General features: G+C 47.1%; 1 protein-coding gene across 1 annotated transcript; it reads right to left on the bottom strand.

Annotated features, from left to right (window-relative positions):
- Positions 1-619: 619 nt before the first annotated feature.
- Positions 620-9,639, bottom strand: LOC131901889 (folate receptor alpha). The gene is made up of 6 exons (XM_059252957.1): positions 9,520-9,639; positions 8,674-8,743; positions 6,018-6,187; positions 1,435-1,623; positions 1,162-1,297; positions 620-1,014 (listed from the first exon to the last, which is right to left on the bottom strand). The coding sequence occupies exons 3-6, from the start codon at positions 6,177-6,179 to the stop codon at positions 734-736; spliced, it is 768 nt and encodes a 255-aa protein (XP_059108940.1). The 5' UTR covers positions 6,180-6,187; positions 8,674-8,743; positions 9,520-9,639; the 3' UTR covers positions 620-733.
- Between the last annotated feature and the right edge of the window lie 1,340 nt (positions 9,640-10,979).

The following is a 10,979-nucleotide window of genomic DNA, read 5'->3' as shown; positions in this document are numbered from 1 at the left end:
TCTCATCAGTCTCCATACCTTCTTCCCACCCATTAATAGAGAACATGCTGGGATCATTTCTCAGCCTTTTGACTAAGATCGAGTGTAGAACATGCTGGACACTCCCGTGCCCACCTCTTCCATTAGAGAGCTGAGGACATCACAGAGTGGTTAGCCCTGCTGGGGTCGAATTTAAAATGGTAAAATCCTCAGCCAAAGTACTGGCACACACCTTTACTCCCAGGACTTTGGAGGCAGGTGGACCCCTGTGAGTTTTAGGCCAACCTAGTCTACAAAGCAAGTTCCAGGACAGATAGGGCTACACAGAGAAACCCTGTCTTGAAAAGCCAAAGATAGATAGATAGATAGATAGATAGATAGATAGATAGATAGATAGATAGATGATAGATAGATAAATAAAGGTAAAATCCTGGGCTTGGCTATAAGTTAGAGTTCATATGAAAAATGAAATCAAGAGCTATGACTGTGGCATGGCTTAGGAAAATTAAGTATGTCTGACTAGCCCACAGTAAGTGTCAGGACAGGGAACTAACCAACTTTAAACAACTTCAATCAGTGGGAAGTAGGAAGCAAAATAATTATATTCCCATTCACACCCAAATAATTCATAAGACAGATGTTGAATGTCTGGTTTATTTAAACAGGCTGTCAGAGGCCCCACCACAAAGGAGGCTGGGAGCTGGGAGGCTAAGCCCGGCAGGGAGCTCCCTAGGCATCAGAAGGTAAAAGGAACTCAGCTGAACACCCAGAACAGCATTAAGGACAGGCTGCACACTAGTGGCCAGGCCCCGTGGAGCCCAGCTCTACTCATGGCCTCAGCATAGAACCTCGCCACCTCCTCGTTGGGGTTGCCTTGTGCTGGGTCGAACCACATCTGGATGCAGCGGCCGCTCCCTCGGCTGTAGTTGCTGAGTTTGTAGGAGTGAGTCCAGATTTCCTCACACAGAGCAGCAGGTGTGGGGAAGTAGAAGGTGAAGGGGTGACAGGAGGCTCCCACAGGGCACTGGTTATACCCTACATAAACGATGGAAGACCTTCAGCCAGCGTGCCTAGAACTATCTCTGGTTGTGCCAGCCTCAAAACCCCAGATCTTCATTCAACAGCCGCACAGCCTCCAGCCCTGAGACATGCCGTGGCCCCTCCCACCGCACCCACTCCTACCTGAGGTCCAGTTCCACCCCTTGTGCCAGTTGCTCTTGCAGGTGAGGGAGGTGCGGCAGTCCTCCCACCACTGCTGGCAGTCCTCTTTGCACAGGGGAACGTCAAGGACTCGCTCTTTGCGCCAGCTCTGGTCCACCTGCGAGATGACGAAGAAGGTTTTTGAGCTCAGGAACCTCAGAAATGCAGCCTGAGTAAAACCGGAGCTGGAGGCAGAGCCTGTAGGAGATATGTGGGGGTACAGCTGCCCCATTGGCTTTGAGGGGACACTCATACCTGCTGGATCCAAGGTCCCAGGTTAGGAGAGCATTCATAGAGGCAGGTGTCTTGGATAAAGTGCCGTTTGCATTCCGCTTTCATCTTCCCACAGTGGTCCCAGTTGAATTGGTACAGGTAGGAAATGTCCTTATGGGCTTCCTGGCTTGTGTTGGTGGAACAGCAGGAATTCTTCTTCCAGGGACTACACTGTGATGGGAGACACAGGGCCAAGTCCATGGCCAACATAGACAGAATAGTCCATATGCAGCCTTGCACTTTGTAAATCCTTAATTGCCTAGCCAATCATTCAGGGAAATACTTGCTGCTGAGCCCTGGTTGGCTGTGGGAGCCCAAGAGGTACAATCCTTACAAAAGTCATTAACTCCTGAGACCTGGAGAGCATTTTCTGCTCTTGCAGAAGACCAGGGTTTAGTTTCCAGCACCCACATGGCAGCTCACAACTGTTTGTAATTCCTATTTCAAGGGATCTGATGCCCTCTTCTGGCCTTCTTGGGCACCAGACACAAAGGTGATGTACATACGTACATGCAGGCAAACAAAACACATAAAATAAAAACAAATTTTAAATACTTTATTATTTGTATTTTATGTGCATTGATGTTTTGCCTGAATGTATGTGCTGGGCATTGAACCCAGGTCTTCTGGAAGAGCAGTCAGTGCTTTTTTTTTTTTAAGATTTATTTGTTTATTATGTATATAGTGTTCTGCCTGCATTAATGCCTGCAGGCCACTAGATCTCATTATGGATGGTTATGAGCCACCATATGGTTGCTGGGAATTGAACTCAGGACCTCTGGAAGAGCAGCCAGTGAGTGTTCTTAACTGCTGAGCCATCTCTCTAGCCCCAAAACAAAATAATTTTTTAAAAAATTCACTAATTCACACCAGGTGGGGGGGGGGGCATGCCCTTAATCCCAGCACTCAAGAGGCAGAGATAGGTGGGTCTCTGAGTTCAAGGTCTGCCTGTTCTACAGTGTGAGTTCCAGGAAAGTCAGGGCTATACAGAAAAACCTTGTCTCAAAAAAAAAAAAAAAAAAAAAAAAAATCACCGGGTGGTGTCACATGCCTTTAATCCCAGCACACTTGAGGCAGATCTCCATGAATTTGAGGCCAGCTTGGTCTACAGAGTGAGTGCCAGAGCAGGTAGGGCTATTGCATACAGAAACCCTGTCTCAAAAAACTAAAAATAAAAAAATACATAAAATAAAAAATAATTAATTCACACATATTGTTTCTTTCAGTATTTTTTCTTATGCACATGTGCCTGTGTGTGTGCATGCATGTGCATATATATATGTGCGGAGGCCAGAAGACAACCTCAGGCAGTCTGTCTACCTCCTCAGAGGCAGGGTCTCTCACCAGCCTGGAGATCACAAATCAAGCTATATTAACTGCTGGTAAGCACGGGGACTCACTTGTCTATCTCCTCAGTGCTGGAGTTATAAGAACACATTACTTCTGCCCCTTGCTTGGCATTTTTACATGAGTCCTGGGGATTAAACTCAGGTCCTCATGTTTGGGAGGCAAGTACTCTCTCCCCAGTCTTGTTTTTCTGAGACAAAGCCCCACAGAGTCCAAGAACGACCTTGAACTCCTGAATTTTTCACCCCCCCTCTCAAGTGGTGATATTACAGAGATGTGCCACTACATCCAACTTTTTTTTTTTTTTAAAGTCAGGTTCTCACTACGTAACCCTGGCTGTCGTGGAATTCACCATATACACCAGGCCAATCTAGCACTCACAGAAATAGGTCTAACACCCCCATGGCTGACAACACGCCCAGGTTTTAATTCATTTTAGTTCTTTATGAGCCCTATCCAAGCTAAGCCAGGCACTCTTCTAGGAAATAAGGGATAAAATGATTTTAAAAAACAAAAACACATGCCAATTGCTTTGGAAAAATAAATGAATACAACCAAGAGAAAGGCATGCAGACTTGCAGCGCCACCAGATGGTCAGATTAAACTTCACTGAGAAAACGGCAAAAACCTAGAGAATAGTCCAGTTACATAAACGCTCAACACGTACTTATTAGTGAAGGAAGAAGACACTTGGCCTTGAAATTAGTATATAGCAAAGTGTTTGTTTTTGTTTTTTGTTGTTTTTTTTTTGTTTTGTTTTGTTGTTGTTTGATTTTTGAGACAGGGTTTCTCTGTGTAGCTTTGGAGCCTGTCCTGGAACTCACTCTGTAGCTCAGGCTGGCCTCCAACTCACAGAGAGTTGCCTGGCTCTGCCTCCCGAGTGCTGGGACTAAAGGCGTGCACCACCACCGCCTGGCCATTTTTTGTTTTATTCTTTGAGACAGGGTTTCCCTGTATAATAGTCCTAGCTGTCCTGGAACTCACTTTGTATAACAGGCTAGTCTCAAACTCACAGAGATCCACCTGCCTCTGCCTCCTGAGTGCTGGGATTGAAGACCTGCGCCACCACCGCCCAGTGCAAAGTTTTAAAATACACATTCAAAACAATTTGTTGTTGTTGTTTTGTTCAGTGGTGGTGTCTACAGAACAAGTTCCAGGACAACCAAGGCTAAACAGAGAAACCTTGTCTCAAAAACAAAAATCAAATAAGGCCTGGAGAGATGGCTCAGTGGTTAAGAGCATTGTCGCTCTTGCAGAGGACCAGGGTTCAGTTCCCAGGACCCACATGGAAGCCTACAACCATCTACAACTCCAGTTACTGAGAATCCAACGCTCTCCTCTGGCCTCTGCAGCAACTGCATTTGGTGCACAGACATGTGCATGCAAAATACTCATAAAAATAAATACAAAAACAGACATGTGCATGCAAAATACTCATAAAAATAAATACAAAAACAGACATGTACATGCAAAATACCCAAAAAAAATAAGTACCAAAAAAAAAAGAAAGCAAATGGAACTGTGATGGTTCTCAGCTAACAGAGTCAGGATGTTCATTTATAGATTGAAGGAAGCAGTACCAATTGCTTTCCTTTGCTTTTTAAAATTTCTTTCTGGGCCAGGCAGTGGTGGCACATGCCTCTAATCCCAGCACTTGGGAGGCAGCCAGAGGCAGGCAGATCTCTGTGAGTTCAAAGCCAGCCTGGTCTACAAAGGACAGCCAGGGCTATTACACAGAGAAACCCTGTCTCAAAAAAAAACCACAAATAAAATAAAATAAGATTTCTTCCTGGTGTGGTGGTTCCCACCTTTAATCCCAGCACTCAGGAGGCAGGCGGAACTCTGAATTTTAGGCCAGCCATAGTTACATGATAAAACCCTGCTCCCCTCTCCAAAAATTTTGTTTTTTCTTTCCCTCTCTGTTTCTTGTCTCTTTCTTCTTCCCTTTCTTTCTTTTTTTTTTTTTTTTTTTTTTTTTTTTAAGATTTATTTATTACATATACAGCATATATGACTGCAGGCCAGAAGAGGGCACCAAATCTCATTACAGATGGTTGTGAGCCACCATGTGGTTGCTGGGAATTGAACTCAGGACCTCTGGAAGAGCAGTCAGTGCTCTTAACCTCTGAGCCATCTCTCCAGCCCCTTCCCTTTCTTTCTTGACAGAGTTTCGTGTATTCCAGGCTGACACTGAACTCACTATGTGGCTGAAGGTAGCCTTGAACTTCTGATCCTCCTGCCTCCACCTCCCAGGGCTCAGATTACAGCTATATGCCAATATAACCAGTTTTATGTGCTGCTGGGTATCCAATTTAGAATGCTCTGCAGGCACTCTATAAACTGAGCTACGTTCCAGCCCTATGTATTTATTTGCTTGTTTATTTATTAGCTTTCTTTATTTTACATGTATGATTGTTTTACACACGACCTTTGCATGCCCAGTGCCTGCAGAGTCAGAAGAGGGCATTGGAACTGAAGTTATGGGTGGTTGTTAGCCACCATGTGGATGCTGGGTACTCTGTAAGAGCTAACTCTCCGGTCCTTATTTTTTGCTTTTTTGAGACACAGTTCTGACTGTAAAGTCCCGGGGTCAGACTATCCTCCTGTCTCAGACTCCCCAGTAGCTGACCTTCTGTTATTTTACTTTACAGTTGCTGCATCATACTGATTTTATTAAATGTTTAGGTAGGTTTGGGATAATAAATGGGCCATGGCAAACATCTGTTACAGCGCAGAGACCTCAGGCCCTACATGGGTGAGGGCCAGTCCAAATGTTTGCTAGATGCCTGACTCCAAATGCTTGTCAGCCAGTCTCATAGGTATGAGAGAGTTTCCTTTCTCAAAGGCTGGCAGAAAAGAGCGACCTTGGGCAGCACACAGCCTCTTCCCTGAGACCCCCAATGGAGTCTTTCTCAACTTAAACCTAAAACCACCACAATGGTCTGCCTGTTCCATTTCCCAAACTCCTCCCTAAGCCTACTTCCTTATTTGTACAATGTCAAAACCCAGCTACCAAGAAGACGAGCTACTAGCATTACACTGACAATTGGCAGCCATTATGTATTGTCAAAGTCACCCATATTAGAGAGAACTGCTGGTCTTCTCAAGCAGGTCTGCCCACCTCCACCATAGACTGGGGCCAGCTCCTTCTCTCTCCTGACCCACTAGTCCTCAGTCAGCTCCATGTCACCCCAGGGGTGGGTCATTCCTCGTCCTACCTGGTTGTGTAAATCGTCCTCGGGGCCTGGTTTTTCTTTGTGGTGCTTGGCATCCATGCAAACATTGAGCAGTTCAGTTCTGGCCCGAGTAGCTCTTGGTTGGGCACAGTGGGCCACCCATATCAGCAGGAGCAGCAACGGCAGGGTCATCAGGTGAGCCATGCCGGACCCTGAAGGAAGAGCTATGGTCAGAGGAACCGCCAGGAGTGTACTCAGCTCCAGTGGGTGGTGCCTGCACTCCTGGGTCCTGTGTCACCTCCTCCTGTCAGTCTTCCCAGACTCTGAGGCTCAGACGCCCTGGAGACAGTCACTGGTCACAGCATTTTTGACTTCTGTGGTCCTGAGACTCAAACAAGGCAATTCAAAAACAATTAGAGTTTGCCCACATCCGTATTCAAAATCCTTGGAGGCAAATGTTTCAGAGATAAAATTTTTAAAGATTTTATAAAAGGTGATACAGGTTGCAGGGAGGTGGGGTTGCACACCTTTAATCCCAGTACTTGGGAGGCAGAGGCAGGTGGATCTCCGTACAACAGCCTGGTCTACAGAGTTAAGTTCCGGGATAGCCAGGACTACACAGAGAAGCCCTGTCTCAAAACACAAAAACAAAAAAGAAAGAAATCCTGAAGAATAACCTCCTACGGAGGTTGGAACTAAAAGCATGTGCAGCCACACCCAGGTTTGTTCTTTCCTTTTTTTCTTTTTTTTTTTTTTCTTTTTTTTTATTTATTTATTTGTTTATTATGTATACAGTGTTCTGCCTACATGTGACCCTGCAGGCCAGAAGAGGGCACCAGGTCTCATTACAGGTGGTTGAGAGCACCATGTGGTTGCTGGGAATTGAACTCAGGACCTCTGGAAGAGCAGCCAGTGCTCTTAACCACTGAGCCATCTCTCCAGCCCCTCCTTTTTTTCTTTTCAGGATTATCACCTGGGCAGTTCAACAGGCCCCTCCCAGAGACTCTGGCCTGGGGGAGTCTGGACCGAGCGAGAGCTGGACAGCCCTGGGATCTGGAGACTTAAGAGCCTACTCCCACAGAGCAGGGGTCGCCTTGGTCCTCTCACTATCTTTTGACTTTAAACACTGAATTTCATGAAGGGACTGTCCAAACCTGTCCCCTCCCCCTCAGAATGCTAAAATTACTAAAATGTTCCAAATTTATTTCCCACAAATCCTCTCTACCTCCCTCCAAATCTGTGTTTCATTCAAGAGTTGATAAAATAAACGTACTTCCTGTCAGGTCCAAAAGGAACTCCGTTGGAATGGCTGTCTGTGGTGCCTATTAGCATACCTAAACTCAGCTAGCCTCCAGGCTCCCTCAGTAACACTTCCTGCAGGCCTCAACTCTACCTACCCAGCCCCCAACCCTAACCTTCTCTAGCTCTTGGGCATCCCTCCCCCTTCGCATTCCCTGATAACCCTGGTATTTCAGCTATGTTTTCTCTTTTGTCTTCCTCTCATGGGCCCCTCCCTCTTGCCCCTGTCTCGATCCCCCCCCCCTCACACCCCACTCCACCCCTCCTCCCCGGTCTCTCCTCTCATGGCCCAGTCCAGTCTGCTGGCCATATTCATTCTACTACTTTCTCTGGACTCTTCCAGACGCCTCTGGCTGTACTCTGCCTCATGCCCACAATAAAAACCTTCCCTTCAACCATACCTTGGCATGGTCATGTCCCCAGTTTATGGATTTCCAAGCTCACAGGTGTATCTTGTCTCCATATGACCACATTTCCCTTAGAAGCTGGGGTCCAGCCGGGTGTGGTGGGGCACGCCGGTAGTCCCAGCAGAGGCCGGCACATCTCGGCCTGGTTTAGAGAACTAGATCCAGGACAGCTAGGGCTACACAGAGAAACCCTCCTTGTCTTGGGAAAAACAAAAAGACCTTGGTGTCCTGGGACTGGAGATATAGCTTGGTTGGTAGTGGATTCTCAGAACATAGGGGCAGGAGAATTAAAAATTCAAGGTTATTTTCAATTCCATATCAAATTTGAGACCAGCCTGGAATGGTGAGATCCCAACATTAAAAAAAAAAAAAAAAAAAAATCCCCCAAACTTGGGTGTCCTGACTCTCATCAGACTGCTTAGGCTAGAGTAACCCTGCAATTGAATGCCCACCCAGCTTTCTTCTGGGCTCCACAAAACATTCTGCATTAGTCCATTGCCCCACCCCCATCCCAGCCTTTATTTTTGAAGTACTGGGTATTGAACCTAAGTACTCTACTGTTAAACTGTATCACAAACCTTCCTTCCTCTTTGGGTTTTTGTTTTGTCTTGTTGTTCGTGACAGGGTTTCTCTGTATAACAGCCCTGGCTGTCCTGGAACTCACTCTAGACCAGGCTGGCCTCAAACTTACAGGGATCCATCTGCCTCTGCCTTCCAAGTGCTGGGTCTAAAAGCGTGCGCCACTTCCTCCTGACTCACTATGTATTTTTGAGACAGGGTCTTACTATATCACTCAGGCTGATCTTGAACTCATTATATGGGCCAGCCCTTGAACTTTTAATTTCCTTGCCTCAACCTCCAGAGCAGATGGGATTACAGGCTCACACCACCAGACCCAAGCAGTCTTCTATTTATCCCAGCGCCTATCTGTTTATTCTCTCTCTTAAATCATTCACTCCAAGGCCCAGCCATGCTTCTGTTAATCCACTTACTCTGATCTGTGACGGCGAGTCCAGGCCAGGGCAATCAGTCCTGCTGGAGCACCAGGTGTGTCTTCAACTCCTGTGGGGCAAAAACAAGACCTGCCTGCTCAAGCACAGGTTAAAGCACAGAGAGCAGGACCCAGCCCAGGCCTCTCTCCACTCCCTGCTTGACCATGCGGAAAACAGACCCAAATGACCAGACCAGTAAATGTAGAAGAAGAAAAAAAGTCACCAGATAATAGTCAATTTCATATATGTGTGACCGGCTGGACCTGGCTGAGGGGCATGCTTCATTAAGTCCAACAGCAGGGACTACCCACCCAAGTCTGACCCTTCCTCAGACCCTCCCCCCTGCAAAATGTTCCAAATTGCTAAAATGTCCCAAGTTCCTGCTGAGTCCCCCTAGCCCTGCCTCCTTGGATCTTCTCCAGTCAATGGTCTCTTAAAACTTCTGTCTTTTTAACTCCCTTCATTCAGCCAGTATTCTCTGTCTCCCCGTGAGTTGCATTCTGCCAGCTCATCACCATTTTCCTAGTCACACTTTCAGATCTTAGTCCACCTGTGACAGGGCCCCTGCGGTTACCACCCCACGCATACACTGAGGGGCCCCCACACTAGGAGAGCCAAGAGCTCAGCACTTGGCTGGAGAGCTGAAGCCTCAAGTTCTGGTTAAAAGACAGACACTACTTACTACCTCACAGTTTAACCACGCCCTGATCTGGGCCTCAGTTTCCACCTCCAGATTCTCTGGGCTTCAGGCATATAGAAAGGCCTTTCAACTCAGCAAATTCTTTAACATATGCTGGGGGTACCGTAGGGTGTGTGGTCCCGGATGAGAAGTGTCAGGCGACATACCTGGGAACCGAGGCAGCCCTCAGACTGGCTCAGGCTTCGGCTCTGCTCTAGACTCTCTTTGCTTTTATTCCAGCAGCCGACTGAGGTTTAGTGGCCTAGGAGACGGGGCTGTGGAGCAGGCAGTGGGAACGGAGCCCAGGAATGGAGGCTAAGATTGGGCGAAGGCCACTCAGCTGTTAATTATTGCATGTGAGCAGCACCGGTCAGGCCTCTGTAGGGATGGGAGTTAACAGCACTGGCTGGCTCTCAGGGTTTATGGCAAGGGCTTGTCTATAGCATGTCTGAGGCCCTGGGTTCAATCCCCAGCATTGCCAACAAACAAAAGCCTATGAAAAGCCAAACACTCAGCTGTAGCTGGAGAGTTTCTCTCTGGGTCCCACCAACACCACCGCCCTCCCGCAGTCCCGGAGCCCACTTATAAATTAATCACTCAGATGCTTATATTACTTATAAACTGTTCCGTATTTGGCTCTGTGTTTCTTATTTAATAAGACCGTTTAGAATTTCATCTACACTCAGCCCTAAAAACAAAAACAAAACTTTTGTGGCTTGAGCTGCTAAGATCCAGGATCCTTTCAGATAGTCACATCCACTTCCACCTCCGGTGTCCTGTTACACAGATGAGCAGAACGAGACCCAGAGAACTACAGCAGAGCCAACGGCAAGACCATCACAAGAGCACAGGCTTCCAGTTTCCAGGCCTGCTGTGAAGAATAAGAAGGTCCCGAGTCCCCAACTTCTACGAGCTACCAGTTCCCTCAACCTCGACAGCCCAATCATTACCCACTTCCAGTTACAAAATCACTTATGGTCTAAATCTTCTGATGGAGCCTCGGTGGTTTGAAAGCCCAGACTCCCTTCTCTTTCTCCACTCACTCACCTCCCACTCCTGTTATAGGTCTCTATGGTCTTTTAAGGATCTGAGCTAATTTTAACACCTCCCACATACCACTGCAGCCAAAACAGAATCCCCCACTCAGGAGTCCAGGGTGATGCTGCTGTTGGAAAAGGGAGTAGATTTGAGCAGGAGAAAATGTAGAGCTGTTGATCAGGTGTCTGTGTGTATGTGGCCCCAGGGAAGGTTCCAAGTTGCACATAAATATGGGAGCTGCCAGCCCGTGTGTTACAACAGAAATTTAGGTAAAGTAATACCTTGGTGAATGCAGGGAGAATGAAAAAAGGAAGGAGACAGAGGACGAGGAGGAAGGAGAGGAGGCAATTTGCCCTCTGGAGAAAAATCAGCCGAAGAAGAAGGCCCTACAAAGAGACCAGCTCCCAGGAGGTCCCTGATTCTGACTGGCGGCATTCTCCGTGGCCTCAGAAGTGTACCTGAATCCTGTGACACCCCAGGAGTGTTTGTTCCCTGAAGATCATAATGGGTTGAGGACCCCTCTAGTCTGAGACCTCCTTTCTTGTTTGTAGGTCCAGATGAGCCTACTGATTAGGGAAGGGTGGGCCAA

The sequence above is a fragment of the Peromyscus eremicus genome, chromosome 1 (assembly GCF_949786415.1).
Source record: "Peromyscus eremicus chromosome 1, PerEre_H2_v1, whole genome shotgun sequence".
In the NCBI taxonomy this organism is placed as follows: Eukaryota; Metazoa; Chordata; class Mammalia; order Rodentia; family Cricetidae; genus Peromyscus; species Peromyscus eremicus.
This window is presented reverse-complemented; position numbering and strand designations above follow the sequence as displayed.